The 22,293-nt window shown below is 39.0% G+C and overlaps 1 protein-coding gene across 50 annotated transcripts in view; it reads right to left on the bottom strand.

Annotated features, from left to right (window-relative positions):
• Nucleotides 1-2,346, bottom strand: part of ABI3BP (ABI family member 3 binding protein) — a 238,347-nt gene extending 236,001 nt beyond the window's left edge. For 32 of the 50 annotated variants that reach the window (XM_070243857.1, XM_070243862.1, XM_070243868.1 and 29 more), the window contains exon 1: nucleotides 2,137-2,338. In XM_070243857.1, the coding sequence (XP_070099958.1) occupies nucleotides 2,137-2,215 (79 nt within the window). In that variant the 5' untranslated portion in view covers nucleotides 2,216-2,338. Of the gene's footprint in view, nucleotides 1-2,136 lie in introns of all 50 variants that reach the window. The other 18 variants (XM_070243854.1, XM_070243860.1, XM_070243859.1 and 15 more) reach the window with 1 other exon arrangement.
• Between the last annotated feature and the right edge of the window lie 19,947 nt (nucleotides 2,347-22,293).

The raw sequence follows: 22,293 nt of genomic DNA, 5'->3' as shown, positions 1-22,293 counted from the left end.
ATCACAAATGATACTTAATTAACTATAAAGTAGAAAGGAAGAAGAAAAAAAAGTTTTTCTCCTGTTTTTCTTGTTTAGCTCAGCGTTTCCCCAAATGTGTTCTGTGAAAGGTAAGCTCTGAGCAAGATATTGTAGCTATTTCACTCAAAAGGATTCTTAGGCAAACTGAGTTTGGGAAACAACAGGTTAAAAAAGTAAGACAGGTTTCCTAACTAAGAAATTTTCAGAACCTGTAAAATTCTCACATCCGTTGTGACTCCCCAAAAGCATACAAAGTGTGGATGCTCCCCAAGCTCTGGATGGGGGCAGATGCCCCCGCCCCCAAGCCCTTCAGAGGACAGACACTTACTCCCGGACTGCAATTGGAGAGAGGCGACTGTAGGTAAAAGACAGCTCCTCGGTAGCTTCCATAACAAAGAAAAACAGCATTAGAGACAAGGGGACTTGCCATTTATTTCATAATATAATTATTTTAATTTGGCAGGTTTTTCCAAATTACCAAGACTATGGATATTTTCAAAAGTTACCAAAGAAACCTGGAGGAAAATACTTCAGATTAAAGTGCAATGTACCAGACAAAAGTTTTGTGGCCATCTTTGACAACTTTTTTTTTACCATAAAAAATAAAGGAAATTTGTGTCCAGAGATTTGTATCCAGTGATTGCAAATGATAATTAAAGCACTTGGAATTTGCAGAAGTCTGCAGCAACAAAATTACTGCTATCATTCCCACACAGTGACTATAAGGTAAAAGAAAACCATCTGTAGGTATCGAGCTGGAGAAAACCCCCGGCTCCCCCAGATGGTGTCTTTGTCAAATATTTCAGCAGGACAGACGATTAATTCAGAATGCTTGTGGCTCATAATTGATTTGTTTATACACTTTTACTATGAACAAAAACCAAAATTCTTGATAGAAGAAAAACACCTAATAGTGTGTTTTTATTATTATTATTATTATTTTTTGCATAATTCTCCCGTCAGGGTTGAGAAGGTTTACTTAGCCTTTTTTATTTCTTTTTACATCATCATGAGAAACATGAACTAGCAAAATCCTTCCAGCCTTCCCATTCTGGATTCAAGTTTCACTTAACACACTGCGGAGAGAACAGCTCTTACTTGGGACAGGACGATCTTGGGGCAAACTCTCGAGAGAGAGGCCCCGAGAAGGATCTTTTGGGGATTCGGAACCTCACGACCTTTCTTTCCGACTCTCTGCACACCAGGTTTCTGACAAGCCTGTGGCTCTGAGTTACCTCCAAAATTTTCCGTCATAACTGCATGGTGAGTTCCAGCCTGTTTTTCATAATCCTGCTGACTCCAGCAGTCTGCAACTGTAAAAAGCCTTCACAGACCTGGTGTTGGCTTAGAAAACGGCCTCTGCAAAGGAGCGAAAGAGCCTGTGCAGCACTCATGTTCAAAGACAGGAGACAGGCAGGCTCCTGCCAGGGGGATGGTGGGCTCAAGAGATGGCTTATAGGGTCTTAATTTAGTCATTTAAATTTTCTTCTAATGACATTTGTAAATAAAATACCAACACTAAAAGGAGAGCAATTTAGCCAGGAAAAGGGGGAGTGTCCCGTCCAGGAGATCAAACCTTTTTCCCAACTCGGCTGGAGAGAAGTGTCTACGAATTAGCACATGACCCAGCTTTGGCGCGCCCTGCCCGGAATCCTTCAACCTCCACCTTACTAGGTATGTGTGAGGTTTACACCAAGGGTTCAAGGTTGCAGAATTAGCTTCTTTTAAACCTCAAGCTAGTAATGATTTAGTCTCTGGGGAGGGGGATAAAAACACTAAACAACTCTTTTTAGCAGACTACAATACCCATCTATACAATATGATTCAGTATACAAATACTGTAGTTTGAAACTATATCATTTAAGCTACTGTGAATATCTGCTAAACCTAATAAGAAATTGGTTTTCACTTTTGCAATAAAGAGATACAATTGAAAAAGAAATAACAGAGGGGGAGAAAGCAAAAGTTTAAGCAGCTTACACATTTGAACTTTGACTCTCCACAGAATAACTCCGTCCCCCCATGTGCTAAGGCAGATCACATTTAAGAGTAACATTTAAAACCAGTATCTCTTAAAAAACTACTTTTAAAACACAAAACATTAGAGCTACTTGCCTTTTGGCAATTTCTGTGCATTTCCCAGGGCTAGTGCAATACTTCCACAGAGAAGTAGACACCCCAAGCTGGAGAGCATGTTGCATTTGCCACCTCGCACGGGGAGTGATGCTGGTGGGTGTCCCGCAGCCCTGGAGCTGCATTTAAGTGAACTGTCTCCCAGTGACAGAGGCGGGCGGCTGCACTTAGCTGTGCCGTGGGCTTACTCACAGGGGGTGGAGACAAAATGACATCACACCCTTTCCCACATACACCAAGAAAAAAGGCACAACAGCAAAAACATATCATCACATTCCCCTCTGCTGGGTCGTAACGGTCTGTCTCTCCTCTTCCCTCTGTGATATGAAAACTGAAATCATGGCCAATGTATGTTGGTGAAAGAAAAAGTATTTAGGTAATTTTGAAACATGTGATGCACTATTTTTAAAACCCAGAAAAGACATACTTAAAACAATTGGAATGTTAAAAATATAAAATGAAACCTTATTAGGAAGGAAACTGTTTTTAATTATCTAATAAACCAGTCCAATTCTTCTTTTAAATGGGAGTAAACTCATAAAAATACTTTGAATCATTCTGAAGTTCCAATATTATGAGAAACTTTTAAGAGTAAGTTGTTGGTTACGCAGCTGTTCGTTACGTGTAATACACGAGTGAACATACATATATATACACACACAGACACACATACATAGTTATTCTGTAGTTATGGATCTAGAGATACAGAGAAACACTGTCACTAACTGGTCCTCAGCTCTGGGTCAGGTTCTGCAACAGCGCCTCTACCTACATTATTGCATTTTAATCCTCAGAGTGACTGCGCAAGAGACCGTGTTATCCCCATTTTACCAGTGAGAAAAACTGAGGCTCAGAGAGGTTCAATGTCCTGAGCAAGCCAGGGTACTCTAAGGGTTAATAATTCGGATGGGCTTTGGAGTAGAGCTGCCCGGATTTAACTTTGGATGTTACGTGCCTCTGAACCAATTCTCCATCCATATCTCATCAACATTGGGGACGTTTAAGTGCTGGCTCCATGCCAGGTACTGATCTGATCAAGTCACGTATATTAACACATTTATTCCTCAAAATAAACTAGGAGGCAGCATTGTCCTCATGTCCATTTTACAAATACAGAAACTGGGCTTTGAGAGGTTGAGAGAAAAGCCAGAGGCCACAGGGCTAGTAAGCAATAGAGCTGGCTTCTCATCAGGCAATTTAACCCCAGAGCTTCCACTCTTTACTACTAAACTTTAAATTCTAAAGTAGAGATGATAGTACCTATTTTGTTTGCTGTCAGTAGTTTTGGACAGTAATTCCCATAGCGCCTGACACATAGGAAGCGTTTAATAAATGACAGACACTGAAAACAACGATGACAATAATGAAACTCTCAGTTAAGTAGAACTATGACTCTAACCCGGGTACATCCACCCCTAAAGCCCATGTGTGTCCTCTCTCCCCCGACATCACGTTGCCCCAGTTGTAGGCATGGCTGGAAGGACTGGGTTGATAAAGCACTTTAAATGTTGTCTGTACATTTATAGTGACCCCTTGAAAATAGCTTATTTCACGAGGTTGCTGTAGCAGAACCAAAACAGCAAGAGGAAAATGGAATAACATTGATCAAATGAATTTCTAGTCCAAAAACTTACCAAAAGAAAAACTGAAGAGACAGCCGGGCTTCCAAATAAAGCGTGAGAAGGCACATTGTTAAAGTCATTTAGAGCTGGCCCGGCTAAGCTTTCACCATAGGAATGCTCTGGCATTGGCTACGGAGGGGACTGGGTTATTTAACAGGTCTTTTTCATCTCTGATTTTTTACTTGAATAGGCAGCTCTCTCAAACCCGAGTTTGGACAGTCATCCAGCTGGCACTGCTGATCCTGCTTCTATATGCCACTGCCATCAAGTTAAGCCAGTGAGGCCACTGTGCTAGCAGGAAATGACAGGTTTTCTGGGGGGGTGCGAGGGGGGACCAGCAGAAATATTGAAAAGAAGGCTGGTTCTTCCAACAGTGTGAAAGGCTGGTCTGCGGGTTAGGTAATGGAATTCAGGATTTAGTTTCTGCCCGGCCGGCAGGCTAAGTCCACTCTACATTAGCAATCCTTAGTGCACTTTAGAACTGACTGGGGGCTAGTTAAACAAAGGCCAATCTCCTAGTATTTTATTGGAAAAAGATGGCTGCCTCACCCTAGCTAATAGGACAATGAGCATTGAGTGAAGATGTGGAAAAATTAGAGCTCTCCTCAGACCTGGGTGGAGGCATGTCCTAAAGAAATGGACCACGTCAGAGGAGCCATTTCACCTTCTCGACGAACAAAAAGCTTTCTGTCATGTCAGAGTCCCAACCCAAACAGGAGGTAAACAAATGCTCCAGAACTGCAAGGGCCTTGCTCCGTGGAATAAAACTTCAGGGCTGTGGTCATGTAATCACCAGAGGATTTAAGGCTGTTTTCAGGGAAGAAGTACCCTCTGACCGTGGGTACATTGGAGATGACAACTGTGGGATAATTTGCACGTCCCCGTTAGGTTTCTCATTTGTCACGAGAGAATGCCAACACTGAGCCCTGGTTCAAATGCCGCTGCAGGCACTTGTGTCTGTATTTATCTGGAAACACAGAAATGTAGACCTCCATTACTTATGAGGTCATAGAATACTGAAATAATTGTCACCAATATCTGTGAAAAACCTAATTTTACACATTTATTCAAACCCATAGAACATACAACACCAAGAGTGAAATGTAGTAAACTATGGCGTCTGCAGGATAAGGACGTGTCAACATAGGTTCATCAATTGTGACAAACGTACCGCTTTGGTGGGGGGCATTTGGTCATGGGGAGGACAGGGAGTCTATGGCATCTCTCTGTGTGTGGGGACAGGGGGTAGCTATATGGGAAATCTCCGTACCTTCTGCTCAATTTTGGTGGGAACCTAAAACTGTTCTAAAAAATTCTATTTAAAAAAATCCCTGTTGAGAGAAAATTTAGGAAGAACTGCTGGAAAAACACATAAAATGTATTTGTATTTCCTCTGTTCTGAGAAAGCAGGGACCGTGCTTGCCCATTTTGTTTATCACTGTACCCAGTGCCTAGAATTTGATAAGAATGCAATAAGTATCTGATGAGTAAGCGTCAAATCAGGCACAATCCATCAATGTCTCCAGATAGTCTAAAAGTGAGTTCTGGATCAAGCCAGAGGAAGCTAGCCTATGACTGGAATGTACTGTCCTTGGGAGACCATTCTCCAAGGGTCCCTCATGCTTCTGCACATCTTATGAGCAGAGACGCTGATTCCCTGTGCACGAGACTCTCTTTTCAAGAACGAGTGTATAGCAAACAGCCTTGGGAGACAGACATTTGGTTACTGTTCCATACAATAAAGGTAACGTCTCCCTCTCAGACAGAGGGACCTCATGCTCACTTCCTCTTATCAAAGATTCAAAGTCTCTAAGCTCAGGGCTCCTTTCCTGTAATTCAACCCTCAGCATGCATAGGTGTCGCCTGCACCTCTCTGCATTGCCCAGTGGGAATTGGGGCTCCTAGAACCAGCACGAATCCTGGTATTCAGGCTACTGCTATTGCTGTGAGTAAATAAACTGTCCTTTGTCTTTGACCCAGGAATCTTGCATCTCCTGCCAGTTTCCATGAACTGTGCGTGTTCCCTTGCACATATGGTAAAATCTCAGCCCTTCACAGTTCTTGACTTTAGGATTGGCCAACTCCAAAATATTTAATTAGATCATCTTTGGTATAATGCCATTACCTACGTTCAAGTCCTCTATAAGAGTCAACCATGAAACTCTATTGTGCATAAGGGTGTTGCTAGACATTGCTTATTAAATCATATAGTATCCTCTTTATAAAAACCCTGGAGAAAAACCTCTGACTGTTATTTAATGTCAAAAAAAATTGTAACTTTTTTCTGAGCAACAAGTGTATTTATTTTGTGACACTTTAACCAGGTTTCTTTTTCTGTGTTGACTGCTAGAAAATCAGAGCCGATGTGTCCCCAATCCATACAAAGTGTATAGGTCTTTGTGGTGTGCATGTTTTGGCATCATTCCTGGCTTTATTTTTCATCCCTACCCTTATTTCTTGCTTATTTTACTTGGAGTCTTAATTTATGTGGTTTTGCAAGTTGCTTTCATTTTTTTCTGGAACAAGGTGAAGTATAAACAGACTCAACACACAGGAGCTGTGTCAAAATATATGAAGCGGGAATCTGGCAACCTGTTCTCTGCTCTCCTTTTCTGTTCAACAGCTGACCCTGACGGAATTCTGGGACAATGATTATATAGCATCATCTCTTTTATGTATGTTTTCTCTTTGGGAAAGTGGGTAAAAGGCAGGAGGATGTCCAGAACACTACTCCAAATGCATGTCACATTTTTCAGTTGTTTCACATTTGGCTTTCCAAATGTTCAGAATTAATTCCATTATTTCAGATGAGACTTCCACTAAAACTCGTAAATCTTTCAAACTTGGACGTAAGCTCTCTGCAGTCATTTTACCTATCGGTTCACATTTTTGAGTCTCTCATACATAAGGTCCTATGCCAGGAGACTTTAAAAGGCTTATATATCTATAACCAATAATATGCAAAGATAGGCTGTGGTTTTCTAGGGGATGTTAATAAAAATAATTTTTATTATGACTCATATTTGAAAGGGGAAACTCAGTGTTCCATATTTTCAGCCCAAGTGTTGTTTCTGTAATTACTGTACTGAACCAGACCTGTAGTCCAATTGGATAAGGAGCCTACTCCAATGAGGGTACATTTGTCCAGAGCATAAAGTTCTCATCCACAGTGTTTTCTATAGCACAGGGAAGTCCTGCCCCTTAAATGCCTACGTGATGTTTGCAGATCATTCTTCAGTCTGTCCAAAGGCATCTTGACCTGTAGATTTTTGGCTTCATAACCTTGAGGTAATTAGCAACTTAAGCTTATAAAGATATATTATATCCTTTCTTTCCTTTAGGCTAGAAACAAGCTCCTTTAAGACCTAAGTTATACATCTCTGAGCTGTGAGGTTTGCCTTCCTTGTTTTGACTAAATTCTCCTTTCTCTGTGGAGGTGCTGAGTGCCGAGCTGGGCTGTGCAGTGGATGGACTATCTCTTACTTAAACTTCAAATAATGTAAAAATCGAGGGAGTCAAGTGCTAAATGGGAAATATAAGCTAGTAAACCAGAGAAGAGACTCTGGGCGGGAAGAGACCAGCATCGGGAGTCCAAGAGCACAGGCACATAGGGAGGCAGCAGCACGTGAGATGAGGAGGAGGATGGTGGTCCTGGGAATGCGCCCAGACAGGCCTTTGGCCAGCCTGCTGACTTTTACACATTTTTGCATGTGGTATTCGGGAGGCCTGATGCATTTTAAAGGTTGGGATGCTATAGCCATGACCATGGCCTCCTAAACGACAGAGCCCAGAACTCCTTAGTTTATTATTTAATGCAAGTGACTCTTCTCTGGTCACTTTCCAACTTTGTTGCACTGTTTTTGAGTGAGACAACCAGACTGTAAGCAGAGTTAATTAAATGCTTTAAGGATATTGCAAAATTGAGGTTGAGAATTACGTCATGTAATAATGTCTCTAATGAGAGAATAAGTAGAAACAAGGAAATGAAAAAGAAAGACCCTTTTGAAGCAAATTTGAGGGCACATCCCCCTCATATCATAGGGATTTGTGGGTCCTTTCAGCTATAGCTACCCACTGAAATGACGTATAGAATAGCCTTCCGAAAGGATGGACACATTCTAAATCCAGTTAGAAAACTGCAACCTGGTACATAGGAAAGATGTACTATACAGGTCTAAATCAAGAAGAATAAATTATTGTTGGAAGATGACAGCTTACAATAGTTGCCATTCAAATATTTAAAGTAACAATCACTGATGAGGACCAAAGTGCACAAAATTTTAATTTGAGATGTTCCATGTTGACTTTGTGATACTATTTCCTAATCTCTATCTGTACTCCAGTTTAAAAATATTTGTGTCTGAAGTTAAGGAAAAAATAATAATTTGATGTGATCATTAAATGCTTTACGGATATTGCAAAATTGAGGTTGAGAATTTACATGGTGTAATAATGTCTCGAATGAGAGAATAAACAGAAACGAAAATGTTTCCTTGATCTACACTTATACTGTCCAATACAGTAGCCATTAGCCACATGTGGTTATTTAAATTTAGTTAAAACTAAGAATTCAGTTCCTCAATCACACTAGCCACATTTCAAGTCATATGTGGCTACTGGTTACCATAATGGAAAGCAAAGACGTAAAACATTTCCATAATTGCAGTTCTGTTACACAGCATTGATCTTGACCACGTCAACTAGCATCAAACTCCACTAACAGGGAGTGACCAATATTCATATTTTGAAAGATGATTTAATTAATGAATAAAAGATTGAGTTAATGAATCACTCTTTTGGCCCTTTTGCCTATCCTTTCAAAATAAATGTAATATGTTTTATTGTTCTTCTTGGTTAAACTTCAGCTGATACAGGAAGTTTTTCTCAAACTGAGACAATAATTAAGGAGACAAAGGAACTTCACCTATCAATTTCCAGCTCTTGAAGTGTCGGGGACCATCGCTGGGAATTCAATCTAGGGCTGCTGGCAGGGTACATCAAAGTGGCCCAGCCATCGTTGGCTGCCAACCCAACGGCCTTTCTCCTCGTCCTTCCTCCTCTCTGAGAACTTGCCTCTCCTGGTAAAAGATGGCTTGGGAGGCCCGTGTGAACAAGTTCTAGCCCATAAATTTAAGGGGATTTTGTCAACCTGCTTCTATCAGAGATTATTTCTCTGATGAAAAAGAAATTTACAAAAAGACAGCTCCTTCCCACCTGCTTTTTCCTGCTTTGAATATTACTAAATGAGGAAGGGATGCTTAGAGGTATGGTAGCCATTTTGCGGCCATGAGAAAAAGACCCCAAAAAGTGCAAAAAGTCTCACATAAGGTTCTTACACTGTTGCCCCTAGGACTGGACCTGTTATAGAGAAGTTGTGTAGTAAATTTTTTGAATGTATTTGTTTAAGCCAGTTCTAGTCAGATAATTTGATATTTGCACCTCTTTGTGCCTCAATTTCTTCTGTAAATGGGGATAGTAGTCCCCACCTCATAGGGTTATTGTGAGGATTAAGTGGCTTTAATGCGTGTAAAATGCTTAGAACAGTGCCTGGCACATGGTGAGCACTCGGTCACTATTGGCTACTGGTGCTTCGGTTGTCGTTGTCGTAGTTATTGCCGCTGAAAGTATGTGGCCACTTAATATTTTAATGAAGAGTGTACCCCACCGTAGGCCTGCTCCTCTGCAGAGCCATCAGTTCAGAAGCTGGGAAATGTATAGAAAAGATTTAACTAATTTCTCTGAAAGTGCCTTTTCCAAGCATTTGATTTCTACCAAGGACAAATTGAGGAATTGAATGAAACTATTTTCAAATAGTTATATTCTGAAAAGTCCTATTTTCAATAGAATTTTATGTTAGACCCCCAAAAAAGCTTAGGTTCACTGCCCTTAATCCAGTATCTTGCAGGTGTATAAATAGTTCAAAGCAGCATATCAATGTCTAAGATACCCTTAAAAAAGAGTCAACTTATGTAGGTATGCTCTTCCTCAAATCAAGGACTTTCCTACTATATTTTATTTTATTTCATTTCATTTTTAAGGGATTTATTGAGGTAAAATTGGCATACAATAAACAGTACATATTTAAGTTACGCAACTTGACGAATTTTGACAAATGTTTTCACCAGGAAACCTTCAGCACAATCAAGGTGATGAACATATCCATCACCTCAAAAAGAAGCCTTGTGCCCCTTTTCAATCCCACCCTCCTTCCTCTCCACACCTCCCATCTCAACCCTCCCAACCACTGGTCTGCCTTCTATCACAATAATTAAGATTGTATTCCCTAGAGTTTTAAATAGATGGAATCATACAGCACGTACTCTAGTTTTGACTGGCGTCTTTCACTCAGCATAATTATGATTCACCCACGTTGTAATATGCATCAATAGTTCATCCCTTTTTACTGAGTGGTATTTCATTGTGTGGCTATACCATAATTTGTTTATCCATTCACCTATTGATGGGCGTTTGGGCTATTGCCAATTTTAGCTATTACAAGTAAGGCTGCTATGAACATTTTCACACACATCTTTGTATGGATGCATGATTCAGCTCTCTTAGATAAATCCCTAGGAGTGGAATAGCTAGGTGATATGGTAGGTATCCATTTACATTTTTAAGAAACTGTCAAACTCTTTTCTAAAGTCCATGTACAATTTTACACTCACATCAACAGCGTAGGAAGGTTCCCGTTCTTCCACATCCTTGCCATCACTTGCACGTCAGACTTTAATCTTAGCCATTCTAATAGGTATATAGCAGTATCTCATTTTGATTTTAATTTGCATTTCCCTGATGACAAATGATGCTGTACATATTTTCATATGCTTGTTTGCCATCTGTTTATCTTTTTTGGTGGTGTCTGTTCAAAATCTTTTGCCCACTTCCGATGTGTGTAGGGGGGGAAGGGGATTGTTTGTTTTCTTATTACAGAGTTTTGAAAGTTCTTTATATGTTCTGGATATAAGTCCTTTATCAGAAATATGCTTTGCAAATATTTTCTCCCTTTCTGTAGCCTGTCTTTCATTCTCTCAACAGTATCTTTCAAAGTACAGAAGTTCTTAATTTAGGTAAAGTCTGATTTGTACAATTTTTCTGTTATAGATTGTGCTATTGGTGTCATAGCTAAAAATCCTTTGCTAAATCTAAGGTCAATAAGAGTTCATGATTTCAGGTTTTACATTTAAATCTATGTTACATTTTGTGTTGATTTTTGCATATGGTGTATGGTATGGATCCAAGTTCATTTTTTGTGTACTGATATCCAATTGTTCCAGTGCCATTTGTTGAAAAGACTGTCCTCTACTGAATTGTCTTTGCACCTTCATCAAAAATCAATTGCTCATATATTTGTCGAATTATTCTGGAGTCTCCATTCTGTTGCATTGCTCTCTTTGTCCTATATTAACGCCAATAACACAGTATCTTGAATACTGCAGCTTTATAAGTCTTAAAATCAAGTATTGTTAACTCATCTATTCCCTTTTGTATGTCCATATAAATTTTAGAATCAGTTTTTCAGTTTTTACCAAAAAAGCTGGAACAGATTTTGATAGCAATTGCATTGAACTTATAGGTCAGTGGAGAGAATTGACATCCAACAATATTGAGTGTTCCAACACATAAACCAAGTATTTATTTAACTATTTAACTGACTCCATTAACTATGTTTTCTTTAATTTCTCTCAGCAATGTTTTGTAGTTTTCAGTGTATGGGGCTCATATATTTTTGTCAGATTTGACCCTTAGTATTTCTTAATTTTAATACTATCATAAATTGTATTTTTCTAATTTTAATTACCAACTTTTCACTGCTACTACATAGAAATACAATTAATTTTTGAATATTGAGCCTGTATTCTACAAACTTGCTAAACTCACTCATTAGTTGTAATACCTTTTTGGTGGTTCTATGAGGTTTTCTAAAGAGACAATCATGTCATCTTCAAATAAAGACATTTTTACTTTTTGAATTTCCACTTGGATGCCTTTTATTTCTTTTTCTCACTTTATTGAAGTGGTTAGAACCTCCAATATAGTGCCAATAGAAGTGATGAGAGCAGACATCCTTTTCTCGTGCCCGATCTTAAGAGGGAAAGCATTTAGTTTTTCACCGTTAAGTCTGACATTAGCTGCAGGTTTTTGAAGATGCTTTTTATAGTTAAGCAAGTTCCCTTCTATTTCTAGCTTGCTGAGAATTTTTATCAAGAATAGATGTTGCATTTTCTTCTGCTATATTGAGATGATCATATGGTTTTTCTTTTTTAGTTTGTTAATACGGTGAATTACATTGACTGGTGTTTGAATGTTAAACAAAGCTTACATTCCTTAGATAAATCCCATTTAATCATGATTTATTATGCTTTTTACGTATAGTTGGATTCAATTTGCTAAAATTTGTTTAGAATATTTGCACCTATGTTCATGAGCAGTAATGGTCTGTAGTTTTCTTTTTTATAACGCCTTTGGCAAGCTTTGGCGTCAGGGCAATGCTGGCATTGCAGAATGAGTTTGGAAATATTACCTCCTCTTTAATATTCTAGAAGGGTTTGTATGGAATTGGTATCAGTTCTTCCTAAAGCAGTTGTTACAATTTGCCTGTGAATCCATTCAGGTCTGGAGTTTTCTCCGTGGGAAGGTTTTGGGTTTGGGGGGTTTTTTTTGTAGGGGAGGGGAGTTTGAGATTTTGGGAGTTGTTTTTGTTTTACTAAAAATTCAATTCCTTTAAAAGATAGAAACAGGGATATTCAGATGATCTATTTCTTCTTGAGAGTTGTTAGTATGTGTCCTTCAATGTATTTGATCTTTTCTCTAAGTGGTCAAATGTGCTGACATAAACTTGTTCATAATATTCCCTTACTATCCTTTGATTATCTGTACAATCTGCAAGGACGTCGACTCTCTCAGTCCTGATACTGATTTGTGTCTTCTCTCTCTTCTCTGATCAACCAAAATTTAGAAATGTTGTATTTTTATTTTATTTACTGAAAAATATTTCCAATTCCCCTCTTGGTTTCTTCTTTGCTCGTGGGTTATTTAGAAGCATGTTGTTTGTTTCCAATATTTGGGGGATCTTCCAGTAATCTTTCTGTTATTAATTCTAATTTAATTCCATTGTGGTTGAGGAACATACTTTAAATGACTTGAATCCTTTTATATGTATTGAGAATTGTTTTATGGTCTAGAATATGGTCTATCTTTGTGCCCTTGAAAAGAATATGTATTCTGATACTGTTGAGTGGAATACTCTATAATCAGGATTTCTGTTGTAATTAGAGTCAGAAACTAATCGGAAAATGTTGGCCAGAATAGGGCCATCAAAGCAGAATTTAACAGCTGTCTAATTAGAATGATGATGGTGATGATGACGATGACGATGATGATAGTGATAGCGATGGTGATTTTGGTGAGCAGTAACTATTGTTTATTGGACATTCAATAGGTTTTTCTAAAACTTTTCCTCCCAGTTTATCCCTAGAAGAGCTGGTTTCCCTCTCTCACCACTTGCAAAACCCACTCAGAAAAAAAAAAAAAACCCAAAACTTAAATGATCTAATTATTCTCTGGCATTCCCCTGGAAGTATTTTTAATATATTTTTAATTTTCTTTAAAAATGATTGGCACCTGAGCTAACAACTGTTGCCAATCTTTTTTTTTCCCCCTGCTTTTTTTTTCTCCCCAAATTCCCCCAGTACATAGTTGTATATTTTAGTTGTGGGTCCTTCTAGTTGTGGCATGTGGGACGCTGCCTCAACATAGCCTAACGAGTTGTGCCATGTCGGAGCCTAGGATCCAAACCCTGGGCTGCCAAAGTGGAGCACGCGAACGTAACCACTCGGCCACAGGGATGACCCCTTTAATTGTTTTTAAACCACACATTTCACATTGTCTCATCCTCATTGAGAACCCTGTAAAAGTTTGAGTTGGAGAAGGCATAATTCAAACAACTTAAGAGACTTGCCCAAGGAACAGAATTAGTTAATGGTGTAGCTCAGGGGTTCACAAGTTTCAGCGTGCATGTCATAATCTCCAGAGGGCATAAAACACAAAATTGCCTCTCTCCTTCACTATCTTATATCTGAAATTACACTTTAGAGAATTCTTTTGGCTGATGGAAAAATTGTGAGGCTCCTTTAGAGGAGTAACATTGTGAGATAATATATTGATAGCCATTACACCTTAGAGATCATGAAAACATTCGGGACAGATTGGAGGATGGAGAAAGAAACGACTGGGCTCTTGAGAGGAGAGAGAGAAGATGGAACGGTATACAGGAAGTTGAAAGCAGGATCATCCTAAGGACTTGAGTGAAGTCCGGGCTCCGGCTAATCCTGAGATATTGGAGTCTATAGAGGACCTTACTTTCCCTTCCTCTTCTCTTTTAAATCCATCCACTCATCCAACTATTCTTTCCTTCTAGCTTGTTTTGAGTTCCTTATCCTTCCTCTAGCCTCAACCACAAGAACTTAAAGTAACAAGGAATGGGAGCAAGGAATCACCCAAGCATCCCCATCCCTAAGTGACCTCCAATTCAAGACCACCTGTGGACTAAGACAAACCTTCTGAGGTTCAGCTTTCATGGTCCAACTTGACATGGTGAAATCAGTTCCCCTGAGGCCACAGGCTCCCCACTCATCACCAAGCAGGATCTCAGGCCTAGAGAAGGAAAAGATTAGAATCCCTCAGAGAATTTCTTCTCAATTACTATCCCAGGCAAACGCTGAGAACACCATCTTTTCCCTCACTTCTCCTGCAGAAGTGAAAGGAAATAGCCTTCCTTGAAATTATATGATTCACTACAAACATCTGACATTAATTCCAGGAACAAGGTTCAAATACAAACACACGGAGAAAGCAACAGGGAGGGTCTCACAGAGTCCATGGGATGAGATGTGGCAACTTCTTTCTCTATATATCACCAGCTATCACTGCCTGAACAGAAAATTGGTGGCCTTTGACTCATGAAATGCCTCATTCGCAGCACCAGTGCTCAGGCAGGACATTAAATTGTATCAGAGAATGCCAATCACATGAGATGATGCTGACAACTCTGAATTAGTCCCAGAAGACTGGAATTTCTCATTCCAAATGACCCAACTTATTTGCCAGCACACGATGTGCTGTACCAACCAACCTCCTCAAACCAGTGTGATCTAAGACCCAAGGCACTATAAGCTAGACTTCAAGCATCTAGTGTCTTGATCTGTCATCCAGATTCTTATTCCCAGGCACATAAAGAGAAGAAGTCTCCTATGGACATTAAAAGGATAATAAAGGAATACTATGAACAACTCAATGCCCACAAACTTGATAACCTAGATGAAACGGTTCAATTCCCTGAAGGAAACAATTTGCCTAAACTCACACAAGAAGAAATAAATAATATGAATAGGCCTATATCTATTAAAGAAATTGAGTCAATAATTAATAACCTTCCAAAACAGAAAGCATGAGGCCTAGATGCATTCACTGGTGATTTTTACCAAACATTTAAGGAAGAAATTATACCAGTTATCTACAGTCTCTTTTGGAGGATAGAGGCAGAGGGAATACTTCCTAACTCATTCAATGAGGCCAGCTTTACCCTAATACCAAAACCAGACAAAGACATTACATGAAAAGAAATCCACAGATCAATATCTCTAGTGAACATAGATGCAAAAATCCTCAACAAAATATTGGCAAATCAAATCTAACATTGTGTGAAAACAACAATACACCACAACCAAGTGGGATTTATCTCAGGCATGCAAGCCCGGTTCAGCATTTGAAAATCAATTAATGTAATGCATCACATGAACGAACTAAAAAGAAAAATCACATGATCATATCAATAAATGCAGAAAAAGCATTTGACAAAATCCAATATCAATTTATGATCTAAAACTCCCAGTAAACTAGGAATAGAGGGGAACTTCCTTAACTTGGTTTAAAAAAATCTATTAAAAAAACCTATAGCTCACACCACACTTAATGGTGAGAAATACAAAGCTTTCCCATTGAGACTGGGTATAAGGCAAAGATGTCCTCTCTCAGCACTCATTTTCAACATTATGCTAGAAGTCCTAGCTAATGCAGTAAGACAAGAAAAGGAAATAAAAGGTATACATATTGAGAAGGAAGAAATAAAATTGTCCTTGTTCACAGATGGCATAATCGTCTTTGTAGAAAATCCGAAAGAATAAAAAAAACCTCTTGTGAGCTAATAAGTGATTATAGTAAGGTTGCAGAATACAAGATTAACACACAAAAGTTGATTGCTTTCCTGTATACCAGCAATGAACAAGTGGAATTTGGAATTAAGAACAGAATGCCATTTACATTAGTACCCTCAAAAATGAAATATTTGAGTATAAATCTAACGAAATAATATATATGTGAGGAAAACTATAAAACTCTGATGAACAGAATCAAAGAAGAACTAAATAAATGGATAAATATTACATGTTTGTGGACAGGAAGACTCAATATTGTCAAGATGTCAGTTTTTCCCAACTTGATTTATAGATTCAATGCAGTCCCAATCAAAATCCCACCAAGTTATTTTGTCAATATTGACAAACTGATTCTAGAGTTTATATGGAAAAATAAAAGACCCAAATTAGCTGACTCAATACTGAATGAGAAGAACAAAGTTGGAGGACCGACACTACTCAACTTGAAAACTAACTATAAAGCTACAGTAATCAGGATGGCTGGATACTGGCGAAAGAATGGACAAATAGATCAAGGAACGGAATAGAGAGCCCAGAAATAAAACCATGTAAATATAGGCAACTGATCTTTGACAAACAAACAAAATTCAATACAATGGAGCAAAGATAGTCTTTTAAACAAGTGGTGCTAGAACAATTGGACACCCACATTCAAAAAAAAGGAATCCAGACACAAACCTTACACCCTTCACAAAAATTAACTTGAAATAGATCACAGACCTAAATGTAAAACACAAAGCTATAAAACTCCTAGAATACAACATAGGAGGAAACCCAGGTGACCTTGGCTATGGCAATGATTTTTTAGATACAACACGGAAGACATGATCTGAGAAAGGGAGAATTGATAAGCTGGACTTCATTAAAATGAAAATCTGCTTTGTGAAAGACAATATACAGAGAATGAGAAGACAAGCCACAGACTGGGAGAAAATATTTACAAAAGATACCTCTGATAAAAGACTTTATCTAAAATATGCAAAGATCTTCAAACTCAACAATAAGAAAATAAATAACCTGATTTAAAAATGAGCCAAAGGCTTTAACAGACAGATATCTGACCAAAGAAGATATACAGATGGCAAATAAGCATATGAAAAGATACTCCGCATCACATGTCATCAGGGAAATGCAAATTAAAACAACATTGAGATACTGGTGTATTTCCTTCATTTGACCAATATTTATGGAGAGCCCAATGTATGCCAGACCCTCTAAAACATTGGGGCTACAGAAAGAGACTATTCCTTGCTCTAAAGGAAAGCCTTCAGGGAACAAAGAAAAGCAATCTAATGGTTACTAAATAGGGTGCTGTCATGGATAGGTGAACACAAGAAGAACATATGGAAACCTTAAGAGAGCCTCTATCTCTACCTAGTGTGGTGGGTGCAAGAAAGCCTTCCTAAAGCTGCTTGTTTCTGGTAGGTCTTAAATGGCAAGTGGGAGTCATGAAAGCCACTTATTTTTTTCTCTCGTTCCATAGTTTTGCCTTTTCCAGAACGTCATGTTGAAATCACATGGTAGTAACCTCTACAGATGATTTTCTTCACTTGGTGATATGCATTCAAGGTTCATCCACGTCTTTTTGTGGCTTGAGAGCTCACTTCTTTCTTAGCGCTGAATAATATTCTGCTGTCTGGATACAGCACAGTTTATCCATTCAGCTCCTGAAACACATTTGGCAAGCGAGGTCCCAGTGTTAACAAAATAAGAACTTTTACTTCCTCATAACGGCAGTTTGGTTAATCAATAAATGGAAGGTAAATTGAAAATGATTTAAAATGGAAAACTCAGTGACCAAGGAACATAGTTTAACTCTATTTAGAAATGAAAACTAAGTGTTTTAGTTTCCTATGGCTGACATTAAAAATTACCACAAATTTAGTGGCTGAAACCAGCACAGATTTACTATGTGTCAGTTCTACAGTCCGGAAGTCTGATGTGAGTCCCCCTGGACTAAAGTCAAGGTGTTGGCCGGGCTGTGTCCCTTTTTGGAGGCTTTAGGAGAGAATCTGTTTCCTCACCTTTTCCAGCTTCTAAAGCCTGCATTCCTCGGTCACGGCCCCTTTTCTCCGTCTTCAAAGTCAGTAACATAGCATCTCTCTGACCTCGCTTCCATCACCGCATTTCTTTCTCTGACTTGTCTTCAGCTTCCTCTTCCACCGTTAAGGACCTTCGCGATTACCTTGGGCCCAGTTGGATAATTAAGAATCATCTCTCTATTTTAAGATCAGTTGATTAGCAAACAATTCCGCCTGCAACCTCAATTCCCCTTTGCCACGTAAACTGACATATTCACAGCTTGTGGGGATTAGGATGCGAATGTCTGTATGAAATTTCTCTAAAGTGAAGTTTCTCTAAAATCACTATGACAAGATGCTTCAAAGAACATAAGGCACATGCAGATGTTAAATATAAATTAGCCTGGGGAGGTTAAAAAGACAAAGCAGTAAAGATAAACTTGGAGACTTCGTTGAAATAATTTCAAACTCATTACTTGTTGCTTCTGCCTGAGGAAAGCTAGCACATCTGCATTGCTGTGTGAATGAAGCATGTTCAGATATCCCTACTGGGTTAGTCTTACCATCTTGAATGCATGGCTTCTACCATGTCCCTGTCACTGGGTTTTACCTAAACCAATGAAATCAACTCATCCATACTAAGAAACAGCTCTTACTGCTTTTCTATCAATAGCTGCCAGAGCCTAAAAAATGTTCACACCCTTTGACTTAATAATTCATATTGGGAAATATATGCCAAGGTAATGACCCAAAATATAAAGATCATCTAAACATCTTTATGAAAAATAAAATATCTATAACAGCATGAAAAAATATAAGACATAAAAAAGAGGTTGGTTATATAAATTGAGGCACAATCTAATCAGGAAATATCATTTAGTCACTAAAAACCACGTGACATTGGCTACGTGAGAAATACTGAAATGCTAAGAGAAAAAAATGCAGTTTATAAAATGTTGTACACTACATAGACTCAACTATTTTAAAAAATACATGTAAATTTAAAAGGCTGGAAGGATATAAACCAAAACCAGCTGTCTCTATGTGGTAGAACCATGGAGACACTTTTTCTTCTACTTTTTCATAGTTTCAAATATTTATGATAAGCAAGTACTTCTTGTGCAATGACTGCTATGGTCTGAGTGTGTCCTCCCCCTAAATTTGTATGTTGAAATCCTAACACCCAAAGATGTTGGCGTTAGGAGGTGGGGCCTTTGGGAGGTGCTTAAGCCATAAGGTGGAGCCCTTGTGAATGGAATTCGTGCCTTATAAAGGCAGTTCCAGAGAGATCCCTAGACCCCTCCATGTGAGGGAGGATACAATGAGAAGTCTGCAACCCAGAAGAGGGCTCTCACCCAACCATGCTGGCACCCTGATCTGGAAACTTCCAGCCTCCAGATTGGTATTTTGTTATAGCAGCCTGAATGGACCTAAACAATGACAGAATGTTTTAGAAATAATTTTTTTCTTATTCTTAACCATCCCTGTTAATAGCTGGTAGCAAGAGGAGGATCCAGGTGGGGTTAGATTAGAACCCAGTAGATAATCAGGTCCCCAACTCTTCTCACCAAGTGAGCTCCTCACAACATATAGGCCATATCAGAGCACATAGCAATAATTCACACGCTCAACACAGCAAGATAAAAGAGAAGCACCAACTAGTACTGACGTCCACGTCCGTCACACAGGCTGAGGCACAACTGATACGTGGCCCCGGTCTAGGTGAGAGCCAGCTGCTTCAGACATTGCCCTGAGGGGTGGTGCCCACGTGGGCCTCATTCAGAGCAGAGGGGCTGATGGTGGCCATTCTAGGAAAGCCCAGCACCCAGTCCATTGCAGACACTCATAATTACCTGTCGTACAAGGAACCACTACCCTTTGTTATGTTGTGTCACCCACAACACAACTCACAACTGCAGAGAAATAGGAGTCAGTGGTCTCCAGCTTCCAGCTGCCGTGTGGAAGAGGAACAAAGAGAGGGAAGAGGCACTGTCCTCTGTATACAGTGACTTTTAGAGTGTGTGTGTGTGTGTGTGTGTGGCCTCCCCTCACTCTTGGACCACTGTAGCTATTTTCTAAATTGTCAATTTTCTGAACTTTTACCACCTGCAATCCAATGAAAATTCTCCAAGTCCCATAGCCCTTGTCTGCTGTTTCCTTCCCCTCATCTTGCTTTTGCTGTCTCTTCCACTCAGTAGCATTTAATGCCTGCTATTTGTTTTCAGCTGATCAAATATTTGTCATTCATTCTGGCACGTTCATTTTACATAATAGGTATGCAATATATTTAAATAATTAATTATGGCTTTTGGAGTAATATAGGATAACTTTCATTAGATTATTTTTGTCCCTCTCTACTTCATACACAAAAGAAAGGATGAGATCAAAAAAGGGAAGTGTGGGCCGCCCCTGATGGCCTCGTGGTTAAATTTGGCATGCTCTACTTCAGTGGCCCGGATTTGGCTGCCAGGCGTGGACCCACACCACTACTCTGTCAGTGGCCATGCTGTGGTGGCAGCTCACATACAAAAAGAGGAAGTTTGACAGTGGATGTTAGTTCAGGGTGAATTTTCGTCAGCAAAAAAAAAAAAAAAAGGAAAATGTATTTAAAGTGGAATCAGCCCAGTGATAATCATAAAAGGTATCATTAGGATCAGAGTTAGATCACTGAGGGACAGATCACAGGGCTGCCTCAGTGGGAAGCCCTCAATCCACTGGAAAACACAGGCATTCAGTTTAGGGCCTGGTTTAAATGTGAATATAGTTGGGAAGGGGAATTTTTTAGCTATTTTTAGTCAGTGCAAATGGACTACTATACTTTCTTCATAACACATTTTGATAGGAGGGAAAAACAAAAAAACATAAGGATGAGATCTTGGTAGCCTGCGAGAGGGCAGTGTCAAGATAAGAAATGACCCAGGAAACGGAAGCAAGAGGCACTGAAGGTACACAAAATTGACTGCACTATTGTGCTTGTGGCTGGTCTTAACCATTCCTATAACCACAGTAACATGCTGTTTGCCAAATCAAGATGTGCATTTTTAACGTGGCGTCCCAACTTGGCGTTCAGGAAATCACAATCCAGCTGAAAAAAATAAGCATTCCAAAATATCTGTCCCATGGACGTGAAGTGTCAGGAGAAAATGTACTTTCCTTCTCTATCCCCAAAGCGTGAAACCTGAGGCATCTTTAACTAAGAATGATTGCAGAGCACATGATTCTTTGCTCATAAAACATCTTGGAAGAAACTGGGGCTATACTTTTGGCTCTGAGTTGCAGATAAAGCAGGAAATGTTAAAATATTCTGGACTCCTTCACAAAGGCTCTCAGTCTAAAACTGAATAAGAAACTCTTTTGGAAAAGAGGGGGGATTAACAGGTGTGGATTTTAAGTGTGTGCATTCTCCTTAGTTGACTCTTGGAAGTGTCCCCATGGCTCTGTCTTCAGGCGACGGAAGATGAAGCCTTAGGCAGGCTGATGCGCAGATACAAAGATACTTATGTTTGTCAGGAGCAGAAAGGAAAGCATGAGTCACAGAGGAAAGAAGGATTAAGAGTTTTAATGAGTTTTTGGCTTTTCCTGGAATTCCTACTAGGAAAAAAAAAAGCAGCTTTTTTTCTTAGTGCAACAAATACTATTTTTCAGTTTAGAGATGAAGAGTATATTTTATGTGCAAAACTAAGTGATTTTTCCAATTTATACTTCTTCTCTTTCATTAAGGCCAACCAAAATGCCTTCTAGCAGATGAACTGCCATTCCTTCAGACTTAAAAAAATCTAGAGCACATAAATTTACAAAATTAAATTTTATGCTGTTTCTGTGCCTCTAGCGGCAGGGGCATGCTCCTGTTAAACACTAGTTCTAATGGTTCTTTACTACTGAAGAATATAGCAATTTAAAAGAAAAAGCCCTCACCTTAGCTTCCCTTTTACCAAATTTACTGAATTTTATCTAAAGCATTACACCATCAGCAAAGTATGTGGCAGATGGTGAGAGAAAAGAAACAGAAAAACCTCACAAGTCATCTGTCTTCCAGCTTGCAGTACTCGCTTATTGTTTTTACTGGCAGATACACAGCAATGCTTATGTAAATGTGCATGAATGCACACTTGAAAGAGTTCATTTCTGTTACTTTATTGGATTATCAAAATATGGGTGATCGTGTTGGTGGGTATGATGTCAGCAACATACAAACGGAATTAAACCATTATATATGAAACCAAGGCTATTGTTTAATCTTCAAACTCATCTCCTAGGTTGCTATTGTAGGAACCATATATT

This window comes from Equus caballus, chromosome 19 (genome assembly GCF_041296265.1).
Source record: "Equus caballus isolate H_3958 breed thoroughbred chromosome 19, TB-T2T, whole genome shotgun sequence".
Lineage (NCBI taxonomy): Eukaryota > Metazoa > Chordata > Mammalia > Perissodactyla > Equidae > Equus > Equus caballus.
Note: the sequence above shows the minus strand (reverse complement) of the source record. Positions and strands in the feature narration are given on the sequence as shown.